At 41.2% G+C, this 15,904-nt stretch overlaps 1 protein-coding gene across 1 annotated transcript in view; it reads right to left on the reverse strand.

Annotated features, from left to right (window-relative positions):
- The window catches only part of TRPM3 (transient receptor potential cation channel subfamily M member 3), a 286,612-nt gene that overhangs the window by 45,790 nt on the left and 224,918 nt on the right, over positions 1–15,904 (reverse strand). The window contains exons 12-16 of the mRNA XM_027791380.2: positions 14,317–14,367; positions 7,795–7,935; positions 6,341–6,370; positions 4,933–5,222; positions 3,873–4,101 (exon numbers count right to left, since the gene is read on the reverse strand). Of these exons, the coding sequence (XP_027647181.2) occupies positions 3,873–4,101; positions 4,933–5,222; positions 6,341–6,370; positions 7,795–7,935; positions 14,317–14,367 (741 nt within the window). The remainder of the gene's footprint in view (positions 1–3,872; positions 4,102–4,932; positions 5,223–6,340; positions 6,371–7,794; positions 7,936–14,316; positions 14,368–15,904) is intronic.

Below are 15,904 nucleotides of genomic sequence, written 5' to 3' on the forward strand. Positions count from 1 at the left end.
GTGTGTGTGAGAGAGTTTCTATGACAATACAATATTTGTCACTTGGGGTAATGTTATCAGAGCTGTGTAGTGAAACAAAGTACGTGACTTCTATTAGCATTGCTGTGAGTGCTATGGCTAATTGCCTGTCTTGAGTATTTTATCTGCTTGCTCATCACATGCATATTGTTAAGTACCAGGATATATTTACAAAATATTTCATAAGGTAAATGGTAGGTGGGACTATGGGTTTGTTCAGACCTTGGACGTGCAAATTTCTGCATTTTACATAATAGACAAGATCTACATAAATGACACACAAGCAGTATTAATTTCTACAGTGAGGATTAATAGGTCTCAAGCTCTCCATGTCCATACTTAATGCATGCAGGTACTCAAGGGGTAAGCGTGTGTGGATCTGAGGAGATAAGACAAAGCCAGCAATAGCAAATGTTAATGTGCTTAGCTATGAAGTCCCCTTAGATTTAGCTTCAGTAACCTAGCAGCTGTGCAATGTTGACATTAACACCAGCTCTGCCTTTCCTGCCTTCCCTCTCTTAAGATGTGGGAGTGCAGAAACCATTAAAATTTCCTTGTGTGGATATATACAATAAACAATGCTTGGGGCTAAATCAGTAGTATAACTGAAGAGTTATCATAATAATACCAAAAGAAGCAGCCTGTCTGTATTCACAAGCGCAATATTTTTTCCTGGTTTTGCTTGTAATTTTTTGGAAAATGATTTTATTATACATCTGTCCTTAAATGACAGTGAAACCAGATAATTTTTTGGCAGGTCAGGCAGGGTGACTGCTCGTGCTCGTCATATTGATAGCATGTGTGTTGTTGAAACCACCTAAAGTACTGCAATTAGGAGCAGTTAGTGTACAAAAATGGTGTGCCCAGCCTTGGAAGAGCTCAGCACCAGGCTACCTGCACTCAGCTTGTTGCAGAAGGATGTATCCACAGAGAGGGGATTATGGGCAGGCCTGGCTGCCCAGAAAGGATATTTCTAAGAACTGGCAGGATGAAGAGTTGCCTCTCCCCTTCCCACTGGTGCTATACATCCCCAGCGAGACTCTAAAGGATTAGTTTCAGCCTTCTTGCCATTTGCTAATTTCAACAGAAGAAAACTGTTCATGGGAAATAATTCATGACTCATGTTTGCAAATTTATTTATTTGCCATGCTGCTTCTTGCTCATGTAGCTTGTAGCCTGCTTTAGCTGTAAACAGGCCCTGCTAATGAGCTTCAGTGAAGTAAAACAGAGACTAGAAACTGAGTAAAGGATCCTTGTGAAGCCCTGATGTTACAATAAGCTGAAAGGGAGCTCCCAGCCCGTGCTGGTGCGTGGGGTCGCTCCCCCCCGGCGCAGGACCCTACCCCTGCCTTTGCTGAGCTTCATGACGCCCCCCCTGCCCCACTGCCCAGCCTGCCCGGGCCCCGCCGAACGGCAGCGCAGCCCCCGGGGTATCAGCCGCCCTCCCAGCGCTGTACCACCAGCAAACTCGCTGCGGGCACGCTCTGCCCCTTCACCCAGGGCGCTGGGGGGTGGGCTGAGCAGGACGGGACCCGGTGCTGAGCCCCGGGGCACAGCGCTGGCTGCGGGCCCCCAGCTGGGCTGCGCCGCTGGTCACAGCCCTCTGGGCTCTGCCATCAGCCAGGTCTCAGCCCACCTCCCTGCCCACGCGCCCAGCCCACCCGGCCTGCGCTCACCTGGGGCGGCTGTGGGAGACAGGGGCAAGAGCCTTGCTGAGGGCAGGGCAGACAACACCCACTGCTCTCCCCTCATCCACCCGGCCAGGCGTTCCAGCACAGAAGGCTATCAGGTTGGTCAAGCATGTTTTCCCCTGGGTGAATCCATATTGACTACACCTGATAACCTTTTCCTCCACATGCTTAGAGATGACCTCCAGGATAAGCTTTGCCACCACCTTTCCAGGGATGGAGGTGAAGCTGACCAGCCTGTAGTTTCCTGGGTCCTCCTTCTTGCCCTTTTTGAAGTGACATTGGCTTTCCTCCAGTCCTCAGGCACCTCTCCTTTTCTCCATGACCTTTCAAAGAGGATGGAGACTGGCTTAGCAGTAACATCTGCCAGCTCCCTCAGCACTAGAGGGTACATCCCATCAGGGCCCATGGATTTGTGAGTGTCAAGTTTGCTTAAGTAATCTCCAACCTGACCCTCCTCAACCAAGGGAAAGTCCTCCTTTCTCCAGACTTCCTCTCTTGCCTCCAGGGTCTGGGAAACTGGAGGGCCAGCCTTGGCAGTGAAGACTGAAGCAAAGGCAGCATCCAGTGACTCCACCTTCTTTGTGTCCTTCATCACCAGGGCACCAACCTCATTCAGCAGCAGGCACACATTTTCACATTTTCCCTAGACATCCTTTAGCTACTGATGTACTTGAAGAAGATGTTGTTGTCCTTGACAACCCCCACCATATGTAATTCCAAATGGACCTTAGCCTTCCTCATCACCTCCCTGCATGTTCTGACAACATTCCTATATTCCTCCCAAGTGGCCTGTCCTTTTTTCCACTTCCCATAAACTTCCTTCTTCTGTTTGAGTTTTGCCAGAAGCTCCTTGCTCATCCATGCAGGTCTCCTGCATCCTGTGTTTGATTTCTTACTCATAGGGATGCACCTCTCGAGCTTGGATGAAATGATGGTTGAATATTATCTAGTTCTCTTGGACCCCCTCTACCTTCCAGAGCCCTAACCCACTGGGATTCCTCCACATAGGTCCTTGAAGAGGCCAAAGTTAGCTTTCCTGAAGTCCAGGGTTGCAATCCTACTTATTGTCATGCTTCCTACATGCAGAAGAAGAAAGCATGCAGTGGGAAATGGACTGATCGCCATAAACCCAGGTTGAATATCTGCAAAGCCAAGCAGCGAACATGGCAGCAGTCCCTCTGAAGGGCAGTGGGCCTGCAAATTGAGTCAGAAGAATAGGTAGTAAAGATGTCTCCAAATATGAGAATGCTTTCTATCTGCAAGCAGAACAATATTTATGCACAGCTTCTTCTGCATCATCTGGATGATGAGAATGCTACCAGCCACTTACTCTCATTTGTCACTGTCACTGGATTAGACCCAAAACGATAACGATGCACATACTCATAAGCATTCTCACCATTACTGAACATCTTTTCACACAGCAAAACAGCTGAACAATTACCACTTCTCACACACATGATTACTACAGGAGAGAGAACCCTTACACTGAAAATATTTTTCAGTCATCTGGGAGGAAGAGGCAATTCCTGGTTATTTACTGACTGGTGAGTACTTCAGTGAAGGTGAAAGATGCCAACCCATGGACACAAATTCACCTCCCAGAATTCACCTTGCTCTCTTTCGCTGACTGTGGAAGTAAAGCTTAAAATTGAAAATCGGATTATTCTTTAGACCCTCTAAGGTAGTCCCTTCAGGTCAGCCATCAGAGGATTGGCAGGGGATTGCAAGAAAATTTGTAATGCTTTCTTTGGTCTGTTCTGGGGAAGGTTGTTGCATCAGCACCTTCCATCAGTAGTTAATTCACTTACACATCCTTTTTCTTCATTTTTCCTTAAAAACTTCTTGTCTAACTCTGAAGTATCCAGGCAGGGTGACATACTAACCTCCTGGCTCAATTCTTATTCTGGTAACTCTCAGTGATGCTGGAGGGGGCTTTGAGAAAGACAACAAACAAACCAAGTAATGTGCTTTGAACTTGGGTTTGTGATAAGCTCTCTGCTGAAAAACTGAACACAGGGAGAATATACCTTGCTTTACAACACTACAAATAAGCACCTGAAATATGGTAAATTGAGCCAGTTATTACTCATGCATTGTGAGCCCTGTCACCACCTATCAGAACTCCTCTGACTGTTAATTTTATTTTAAAACAGCGCTGACCTTCAGGCCAGAATTTTTGCGCATCCGGAGACGACCCATCCACATGTCTGTGAGCAGCATTTGGCTACAAGTGTGAGCAATGAAGTCCCTGTGCTTGGCTGCCACTGCGAGCTGCAGGCATGTGGCGTTGCTCCAGTTCTTCAGCTCATAGGTCAGCAGTTTCATTGCCAGTTGCTCGTCCTGCTTGTATGATTGGTCCAACAGCTCCACCGCCAACTGGCCGAAGTCCCTGCAACATTTTTTCATTCCCATTAGCCCAAGCAGGAAACACCCCTTTGCAACTACAGCCTCTGCAAGGGTGGCATCACCTTCCATCATGCAAATCGTGATGCTGACTGTACACATGGAAACCCACATTTTCAAATGTGAGTGGCTCATAGTAGGCATATAAATAAGTGCCTGGACTTAGCAGTGATGAGCACCCACACCTACCAGCTGTCTGCTCCCACCTGCCTGCCTACCTCCCTGACATTTTCGAGCTGAAATCCTCTGGTTATCTGCAGCTCAGAGGATTGCTTCTGTGCTGTCTGCCCATGGCTTTGTGGTCAAGCCTCCTGGAAAAAGCAGTGTCAACACCCTTTTTACAATTCTGTGTCTCAGACTTTTAACATCAGGAGAGGTTATTATGGAATCTAGTACCTCGGCTTGCTCATCTAAGCATGAGCTCTTGGTTAGTTAACACTTCCACTTGAATATTATGTTTGTAAGGATTTCAGAAATTGTTCTTCTTGGGATGAACAAAGTGTCTTGAAAAAGCACAGGGAAAAGTTGCAGCCTGACTCTTGAGGCCTCAGGAAGAACACATAGACAATGGAGATATTTCATTGCCTTTTTGATACCTTCTCATTTCAAAAGTTATATTGCTAGCAACTCTGCTTCTCTGGCATACAGAGTGTTCAAAAGCCATTCAGACTTTCTCTAAAGGGTCAGCATTCTCCTTACAAGTTAGAAATGAAAGCAAGGTACAGAGAAACAAATTTCAGGCAGGTTCAGCACCCTCCCCCCTCCCCCCCTTTAAAAAAAAAAAAATCCAGGAAAGTGTACATGAAAGAAAATTCACCTGGAATTATGGTTCAACTCTTGGGATATGTCATCCACCATGTCATTTTCTGATGCTTCATGGGCCATGGCTTTGCAGAGTTTACAGGCCACCAGTGCTTTAGCCATAGCCTCTTCCCCATGCTGCCAAAAGAAGAGGGCCATCTTCTGACGCTTCATCAGCACAGCCCACACCATCAGCTCATGGAATGGGAAGGGGAAATGATTGATTTCAGGGTCATCCAAATCAATATCAACTTCTTCTTCTCTTTTTTTTGTTGTTTTTCTTCCTCGCCGCAAAGGGACATCATCCTGTGAGAATTGTAAAGAAATTTTTCACCAGTGAAGGAACTGAATTAATTCACACAATGCACTGGAGTCAGTACTTGAGATGTCAAATGCATTCCCTGCAGGCCAGCCCCTTCGACTTTTTTGGACAAAATATTTAATACAGAAAAACGATGAAAAAAGTACTGGTGCCTACACTGGAATTAAGAATTTTGTAACCCAATATCTAAACACAGGGAAAAAGAACTTTGGACTATCACTCCAAACTGTTCTTTCTCCCTAAGAACACAGAGCACAAGCACACAATAACCAGAATAATTTTGGAAAAGTCACCATTAAAATAAAACTAGAAGTTCGCTCCAAATATAACATCTGTTGTAATGCATCCACCTTGCTCCACCCCCAGAAAGTACATATCCAGGGGGTGTTCTGGTCTGCTGAAGACTCTCTCCCTGAGTATTCTCATGTTTTCTCCCTTTGTTTTCTCACATGAGTCAGAACCTCCTTTCTTCACACCCATTCTGCCTCTGTATCCCTTGTTTATCCTTTCTTCCTCCAGCTCTTTGCTGTTTCTATTGCCTTTAGTTTCTTTCCCATTTTAGCCTATTGCTTTTGTCAGATGAGCTGACCTATTTCGTGCTGCATCTGTGGACAGCAAAATGAAAGTTGTACAAAATACACAAACAAGAAAACATTACTATCTCCTTGAAGCATTGGGGTAGCCAAAAGTGTCAAGAAAACACAGAAATTTGGCCCATGTAAAGATTTCTGCATCATTCTCTGGAACTGCTTCATTTCCCTGAGCAGGTTTTAAACTTATGTAGTTATCTGACTGAAATTTTCCTTGGCCTGACAAACTGAGACATTTATTTTAATCTTAATAAAAAGAAAATTTATGCATAGAGGGGACAGAGCCTTCTTTTCTCTTGTCTATTCACTGGAGTTTTAAGAAATGTTTAATAATCTAACCCTTGTGTACACAAGTTATCTGGATGAAAAATACAATTTGTGTGGCAATTTCTCATACAAAACTTGAAAACAACTATTGGTACCTTCATTACAGTGAATTTAAACATTATCTTTATATACCATATGTTTGTAAAAGATTGAAAAGACATTAAGATTTATCACAGGACACCTACCTCCATTCCTAACAGTTTCAGGGCTTTTGGCTGTACAAAAAAGATAGAAAAATGTTATTCCTCCCAGAAGGGTGATGAAAAAGTACAACTATATGTGTATACATGCATAGATACATATATACATTTGTAATTGTGTAACATGATGTATAATATAGAGTATATAATAGACAATATATAATGTAATATAGATAAAATATATGTAATGCATTGTAATTTAATGTAATATAATATATATACACACCAATCAAATTATTTTTTTATATATATATCTACATATATTTAATTCGACCTTCAGTTTCACCATATTTCACCAGAAAACACAACAGAAGACACACATTTGGATTCAGGTACAAATGACAGCTGGTTTGGGGCTGTTCTAGTGAAAAAGATATAGGAATTACTGCTAAGGCATGAATGGATTTCTTTGGAGTACATCAGTATTTTGGCCATTTCCCTGGCAGACTTTCATTGACTGCTGTGAAGCTGTTTTGTATGTTGGTTCAGTATCTGTGAAATCGCTACTGAAACGCTTTTCTTGATGGAGTGATTAATGGAAAAAAGCCTCTCCCAGCAGCTATAGTTGCTACCTTTCCTCTCAAAAGTGAAGAATGAAAGTGTAGGGAAACAAACGAAGCCATTTCAGGTGGGCTGTAACTGTTTCACAGAGCTGTTGCTCTTTATAGACACTTAGAACAATATTCAGTGGTGTGTATTGCTAAAATCTGAACTGAGAGAGGAAATGAAAATGTGACCTAAAAATAGGCAAAGAAAAAAGTACAAATCTTGTGGGGAAGAACTGAAGAGAATTTTGTTCATGCTGGATTGGTTTAGCAGCATTATGGATGACAATATGTATCTTTTATGTTTTAGAAAGGTAGCAAACTTACTTTGGATTCACAGTATTGTTATCTATCAAACATGAAAACCACAAAAACACGGAACCGTGTTTTTGCCATGAGCCCATTGAGTCTGCTGGAACCACATCCAGCTAATAAAGCCAATTCTGAATCACGGGTTTCTTTGCCCTGATACCTTCACGCCACAATCGAGAAGATGAGCCATGAGATAGGAAATGCATCTATCAAAATGCAAGTTTTTTCAAGGCTGACTCAGGGGTTCTATGGTATTATTGGTACAGGTCAAAAGACTTGTCTTTCAAAATCTGTGGATATTCATAATTACAGATTTTAGAGCCAGAGGAGACTGTTTATGTCCTGGTCTCAGCAGGGCAGCAGAACCCAGTAATTATTTCATTAAATTCATAAAAAACGTAGCTTGTATCAGTGGCTGACTTATGGTGTGCTGTGGTAAAATAGCTGCTATACACATAATGGAAATCTATTGACTGAATGGTGTGTACTTGCAGATCTCCCCAGCCTGGAACCATCTAATAAGTCATGGTAATCCCTACCAGTGGATGCAGTCATACAGATGGCAAATAACTTGCTCCTTACCCTCTTGGGCCCAAATAAATTGTGGTACAGTGTTCTGAACCGCTTTCGGGTGTAATTGCAGCGATATGCTCCTCCCATCAGGTACTCTATCACCAAACCAATATCAATCAGACTTATCCGATAATCAGGAGGTAAGTTTCCCTGCAATGAAAATAAGAAAGATGGTGGGGGAGAAAGAAACGCACATTACTGGTGTTGTTACATATACTTTATAATGATGTTAGAATAAAACAAATAGAAGAGTTAAAAACAGGAATGTATTATTATGCTGGTTAATTAATTCACCTTAAAATAGATCCAACCGAAACCTGGATATTCTCGCTTGGAAAGAAGACATAGGTTAAATAAGAAGGTGAAGAACTTGTTGGAAGCAACAGAAGATAACATCAGTACACAGTACTCATATTCTTCAGCTGGGGAAACAAGGAACATGACTGCAGAACAAAAAGCATGAGGATCAGCACACTTGAGAGATCACGCACAGTTGTGGGACTCTAGTCCTGCAAGACAGCACCTTTTCAGCACCATCTGTCCCCCACATCTCTTGTCCTCGCATCTCATGTCTCTGCTGACATCTCTTTGGACTGTCATCTGCACTGACCAGGCACAGTGAAGTGACATAATGAGAAATCATTTGTTCACATGGGACCAGATCCTGCATGTGATCTTCCCATCCTGCAGTGTTTCCTTCCCATGTTCCAGGAGAGGAAGGGCAGGGGGGAAAGAAATGTGTTACCTACTGTACAGAACTTATACAGTGCCTGAGTTATTATTATTGCTATTTGGTAGAGGCAAGGAGAGTCTGTTAGCATTTGTTTCTGGGGTTATGTACAAACAAACATGTATCCTTGTTTAAATTCCACACCTAGTATGAAGAAAGCATCTGTATGTATGAAAGTATGAAAGTGGTAATAAAAAAATATGGCTGGCTAATTTTTTGTGATTTTATTCAAGAAGAATACTACAGGCCTAGCAGCTTTCCTAGACCATTCCTCCTTGAACTCCCAACATATTTTACTGAAAGACCCTCCAAGCACAGTAATCTTGCTACCTAATTTCCAGCAGTGCTAAGGAGATTGTGCCCCAAGAGCGGAACTGTGCTTGTGACAAGGGTCATGAGCAGGATCCTGGAAAAAATGCTTACATACTTGCTCTTCCATTTCTTTTCCTTTCTTATCCTCTGTCGAATATAATATATATACACAGTGTTTTCAGCATGCATCTTTTTTTTTTTTTTTTGAATGGAAAAAGAATAATAAATACAACTGTGTCTTATTGCCCTCACTTTGTGAACTCCCTTGCACATGGTTTCCTTCTCTTCACTGTCAAGCCTGAAAACAGCAACACTAAGGTTAGGAGCTCTCCAATACGTATGGCTTGCAAAGCTATGAAGAAAGGTCTCAGTAACAGATTGCCTTTTACTGCATATGAATCTGAGTCTGCCTTTGAGTTAACTGGGCATTTTTATTCTCTAGTAGCAGTAAGCCTGATGTGACGCCCAGCAGGCCAGAACAATTTCAGAGTGGGCTGGTCTCATGGATGTGCCAGTGAAGCACTTCTGGGGGTCTCTGGTGATGGAAGAACAAAACCTCAGTATCGGCACATCTGTTCTTCTGTTCCCCCCCAGGAAATCCACAAGGAAAACTCTGATCCCTCTACATGAGTAAAGGGCTCATGGGAAGGGAATTCCCCCAAATGAAAGTTTGCCTCCTTCTCTAAATTGCTGCCTACAAATTATCTGGACAGTTTATGGTTCAGTAGAGCAAGTCCCTACCGGAAAAGAAGACATGATTCATCAGACTGTGAACAGGTCACCCAGATCTAGAGATCTGACCAAGAACCCTGAAGATTTACAGAACCCTCTCTGTCCTGTATATCATTGTGCAAGAGATGTGACTACAAATTAAAGGTGGGAAGTAAATTATCCTTCTGTGAACTGTGTGTGGTAGCCTTGGAAAAAGAGACTATTATTCTAGCAAAAAAATAACTTGTACAGTCAACATTGCAGAAAGACCAGGAATTTGTAATTGTTAGCTTCAAACTTTTTCATTGCACTGTAATAAAATGATCACATTTTCTGTAATGATATACAGCACAGATTACAGTTAACCAGTAACTCTTTTTATGTAGTCATCAAAAGAAGGTTAATAATTTGCACAGAGCAATTTTATGACTGCCGTGTCTTGCTGGAAATATCTGCATGTCTGCAGATATCTGCCTGGCTTCTCTGCAGATCTGCTTATTAGATTCAGAGCAGAGAAAGTCAAATGGAGAGCAGACAGCAACTGTTCTGCAGAAGAGATGAAATGGGTGCAAAGATCCTCCTTCCTCTTCAGCCAGGAACAGCAATGCTAATTTCCCACCCTGCTCGCCACAGTACAAACAGTGCACTGAAAGGCTGAGAAAGGAGAGAGGGGGGTAGTGTTGTCGTGTACCATGCCTAGTAATGGGCTAGGATTCAAAAAGACAGAAGATCAAGCAAATTTAGTAGCAAAAGGTGAGCCATCTACTATCTTTCAGCAATGCCTGTTAGCATATCCCTTTGCACTCTTCCTATTCTTGGCTAATCTGATGGGTGGGGGAATCACTATGGTTTGCTGGAATGCATTTAGCTTAGCATACTTGAACCCAGCCATTTTTATTCTGAACCATTTAAAGAAAAAATAATGTAAATCTAAAAACTAAATCCTGCTAGTTCTTTTGTTTGTGTGCTTGTTTTTCCCCCAACATGTTCTCTCTCCAGAATGCTTCAGGCAATGACAGTTTTACTAGAACAAGGATGAAGAAACTGGCAGAAATGGGAGTTGTACCTCCAAGACAGAGCTGTAGTTCAACAGACTCTTTCTGTCTTAATGTAAGACACTAAACCTGAATGTTTTGCTATTACTAAGTGGCAAAAAATACTTGAGCAATTAAGAAAGCACAACAGGCATCAGGGTGCTGCATGTGTTAGAAAGTATGAGTTTCTTGATATAGTTCTGATTTCTAAAATTTCATGAAGGGATTTAGATAAAAAAATTCCAATAAAGTAATAAAAGATGCATGTAAACCTCTCAGTTAATCCCGAAACACTTTACTGAAGAAAACTCACAGAATGCAGAAATACACATTTTATAGACATACACATATGTATGGCTCTATGCTAACACACACCTGCTTTTCGAAAGTGATCAGCCCTAGTAAAGCCAATTGGAACATCCTTGTCAGAGGAGTTACGTATGTGCCAAAGCATTTGCCATATCAGCAGATACCTTGAACTACCCTGACAGTGGTAACTCTGCTTGTAAATTTAAGCACTGTGGTGCAAGTGGACCAGAACTGCTACAAGAACAGCAAAAATTGGGATGGGATTGTTCTAGTGCAGCCAAGGTGGTCAGGAATGACAGAGAGGAAGGTCTCCAGCTAACAATCAATTAACCTTGTAATGTTGGGACAAGCTCTTCAGTGCTAATGCACGATTATTTTCCTGAAGAAACTTCAACTGTAAACTCTAGCTAACCAATTATAGTATTTTTTCACTTCAAGTGCATTTTTATATTCAGCAGGTACCTAGCCTCTGATTTTGCATAAGGAAAAAAATACCTTCAAAATTCTGTATATTGCTTGTTAGTTCTCTGGGAACGTAGACATACAATGGCAGTCCAAAAAAAAGAACGGTGAAAACTTCTATCACCCCTGAGTGTGATTAAGATATATTGATTATATATAATTTTTGGATTAAAGAAAACAAAGTATCTGTTATTTCTACTGATCTTCATTAGCTAGTTGAGCCAGGGAAGGATTTTTTTAAAAACAACCTGTAGAGGGCAGACTCCAATTACAGACCGGTTGTCGTGCACGGCCAGTGTGTTTCTTCCTGCTTAGTCTGCATGCATCGGTTTGTACGGTCTTGGGAAAGAAGTCAGCCCTATATGTTAAAATTCTGTACCCTTGACAGAAGATGCCAAACAGGCCATGATGCAAACGACTCTGGCAGATATGTCCCCCTGTGTAGTTATGGAATTGAGAGGACTGAAAAGAGAGGTGAGCACAGTTGTCTCTAAAGCAGGATCATTAGTAAGTATTTTGTCTTGTTAGTATATGCAGAATTTAAGTGCGCTCTGATTACTGTGAATTCTTTAAGATTGTGTCTCCAGGCCTTTACAATATGCTGCTCTGTCTAAGTCTTCACAGTGACATTTGGAAATCCAAAGAGAAAATAAATTGTTGTTTTATATGTCTGTGCATGTGTGTGTGTGCATGTACATGCACATGCGTGTCTGTAAGCTGCCACAAACAGATGTGGTAATGTGACTTCTGCTGTTCAAACTCTTTGCTTTATTAAGCAGGCAGGGTGGTCTTTTAAACAAAAAACCCAACCCTTCTAGTGATCTATACATCTGTGTAATACAATAGTAGTAAATAATGCTTCTATGGTTTGTAAACACCTATTTTCTATTTGAAAATTCACAATTATGCAGATGTAAATAAGTTTTTACAGCACACATCCTTCTAAATAGTGCAGGTTTTCAAATTATAATGTATGCATAGAAAGCGCAGAGTGTGCATATCCTTTAAGTGTTTTCTCAAGGTGACATACTACATTTTTATATTTTGTGATACTGCAATTAAATCTGAGAGGTTAAGCATCTGGCATAAAAATATATATAAGCTCAAAAAACTAGCATCAGCAGTGTGCTCTGGTTTTCATGCATGGTGGGCCATTTAACTGTCAAATAGTATGTCAGTTAAGAAGTTATTTCCAAGGAGGTGTTTTCATTTAAACTGTTGTCAGACCTGCTGACTGATTTACAGCTTGGTTGACTGGTAAGGGATCTGCTCAGACGGCAGGGCTATGGCGAGCTATCACTTTTCTCTGAGTGAACTGCAGTTGCTTCTCATCACTGAAAAAATCAGAAATATAGCCCCAGAGGTGCAGTTTTCTGACAAAGATGCTAGAGAGCTACACCAGGCTGTTTGTTTTTAAAGCCTTTAATTACACTAATAAGAATACACATTGACTCCATGTAGTGGGAATTACTGGAGACTTTAGATATGGACAGAGGAAAGGAAGATGAATTAATGACCATAACCTAAAATTTAGCAATCACCATGGAACAAATAATGTCATTAAATTTAGTGTAAGTCTATTTAATGCCAATGTCTATCAATATATATCAGTATGTATATAAATATATATGCCAATGTATATCAACATATACCTGAGTACTGCTCATATTTGCCTATTTTGATCCCTTTTTTTCAAGAGCTCCTTTAAAAATAGTCTTTTGTTATGGACTCAGAAAAAGGTATTATTTAGACACTCAACACACAAATTTCTATGCCTTCAGAGGAGAACTTGGGAAGGTTATGATGGGGGAGAGAAGAAGTTTGGAAAGGAATATATTTTAAAGTAAGAAGACAGATGATGCTTGTTTCAGACTCTTACAGGCATATGTATCCAGTCTAAATGCATTCTAGCTTTACTTTGCTCCATCCAAGGGGATTTGTGCATAAGAACAGTTTCAGTTTCTTGTGTAGTCATTTCACACTTTCTGATGGTCACTTAATATACTATATATAATGGAACAATGACGGTGCCATGTAACACACTAACCCAAGAAACCCACCAGAACCTCACTAAACATAAATAATGATTATTCTGTAGCATTATTTAACAGAAAGATGATATATGCTGCATTGCCACTCTCCTCTCCTGGGTTGCCTTTGGTTCTGCTCAACGTGTGCTCTCTTTTCAATCTTCTATCTAGTGCCATATACAGGAATCTTCTTTCTCAAGTAAGCTACCCTTGAGGTCCGACTTATGTAATGTGCAAGGTTGTAATCTGCACATGCTTTGAGACAATATTCAAGCTGATGAGGTCAGTTGCAGACTCAATCTCCTTATTTGATCCATATATTTAGAGGCTAAGGGATTTTCATTCATTGCTGCTGCTGTAACGCTTCTAATCCTGAACACATTGCTAAAGGTATTGGGTATCTCCTCCCTGTCACTACACCTTTCTGTGTTTCTGTCCTCCCTCCTAATGGCTCTGTATAATTCAAGATGCTTGAAATTAACTTGATAAAGGGGCAGGCGAAAGGTGCACTACTTAGGAAGATGGCTACAATATAACACACAACAGAGAATGAGGAACTATTTCAACAAACTAGGATCCAGCACAAGGGTAAGTGCTATTTTACAGGCTCAGAAGTAAACTAACAACATGGAAAATAGCTTTGACAATAGTTGCGGGTATGGAAAAATACAGATAACAGCATAAATCCACATGGTATGTAAAAGCCTACAGTTATGCTAGCAGAAGCACTATTACCCAAGCATCTATAAACCACAGAGAAAGCAAGCCAGGTAACTTGCTAATTGTGCTTTGTATGCAAAAAGTTCATATTCAGTACATACAAACAGGACATTCTGTAATGGCAGGGGAAGGAGAAGGCTCTGACTGAAAGCTCATGCAGAACAGAGGCTGTATCTAGCTACAAAAAGCATTAGTTCCAACCTACCGTCTATTGGACTCTTACCTTTTTGACGTCCCTGACTAGGTGATATAGAGTGTTGGATGGTCCATGTCTCTGCAAAGGATAAATGAGAAAGAATAAAATAGTTTTGCATTGTCCAAAGACCTGCAAAATGTAAATGCTGAAACAGCTTTCTCACCTTAGTAGCTTAAAAATCAGGCAACTGAGAGCACTTTAATTGTACAGCGTTACTAATTAAAATAAAACCAACTACAAGAATATTATTTCACCTGACTTCTGTTTTGTACAAAACACTTCAGTAAGAAAGCCACAAGAACTGTGATACTGGATGAAAACTAAGGTCCTGTATACTAGATTAGGTTACTGGCTTAGGCGAAGCAGGGGCCCAGCACAACATGCACAGCCTCTAGGAGAGACTGGAAGGAAAAACAGCTGCTTAAGTCTCAGCCTTCCTGCAGTCAGGATCTCCACTTTCCCTCTTGATGGCTCTGTGAGCCCCTGTGCCTGACATTGCATTTAGGCTGTCTTGTCTGAAAGCCACTAACAGCATGCACAGTCTGTGAATTTGTTTTATGTTCTTTTGCCTACCTGACATGCAAAACATCGTGCAGCAGACTCCCCAGTTTCAAGCATATGTTACATGGAGAAGTACTTTCTCTTCTGTTGTGTTTTTGACTACTGCTGATATTCTAAGAAACTTTTATTGAAGGTCTCCTTGCCTATAACTGATGCTAGATGAGACCACTGCATACATGCAGAGTCAGTGTTTCCATATACACATGGCTCTGCACTTGATTTTATGTAACCGTATCACTGAACATGATGAGACTTTCCTGTGATTCTTCATATGCTGCTTCAGATTTGCCTACTCTGAGTAATGCTAAATCACCAGCAAACGTTGTCCCTTCAGTAGTTACTATTTTTCAAGTCATCTCTAAACAGGCTGAACAGCAGTGGTCCCAGAACAAGGTCTTGCATGACCTGAGTCATAATGTCCTTTTGTGGTGAGAACAGATCATGTATTCCTAGTCTCTGTTTTCTATCCTTCAAGCAGTTTTTAAAGCACAGGTGCCTCTTGTCTTCTATGCCATGACAGCTAAATTTCTTTAATAATCTCAGAGGTTTTCAAATATTTTCAAACAGGTTTTGCAGAAACAGGTGGACAAACTGCAACATCCTTATTCTCCTGCATGTTGACTTCAGAAATTGTAAAAGATTTCTAGGACTTAACATTCCACTACAGACGCCAGCTGAATTTTTTTTTTGACGTAAAATTGATCCCCTTGTCTATTAATTCTATTATTTATTGCATTTTTACAAATCTGCCATGGCAGAAGTCAGATTCGCTGGTTTGTAGGTTCCCAGGTCACTCTCAGGCTCATGTTGAAATTTGGTATTTTTTAACTGGCCTTGTAATTTTCTTGGTGCTAAGGCTATCGTAGGTGCATTCATTAGGTCATATATCATAAATGGTAGTTTAGGCATTTCACAGTCTGGATCTTTTGGGATTCTTGCATGAATAATTTACGGTGATTTCTATAGCTCACAACAAATACGTTCAAAAAGGCCTTCTTTTAGCTGTAGAACTGAAGACTTTCCTCAGACTCTTCCCCTGTAAAAATTGGCTTTG

This window comes from Falco peregrinus, chromosome Z (genome assembly GCF_023634155.1).
Source record: "Falco peregrinus isolate bFalPer1 chromosome Z, bFalPer1.pri, whole genome shotgun sequence".
In the NCBI taxonomy this organism is placed as follows: Eukaryota; Metazoa; Chordata; class Aves; order Falconiformes; family Falconidae; genus Falco; species Falco peregrinus.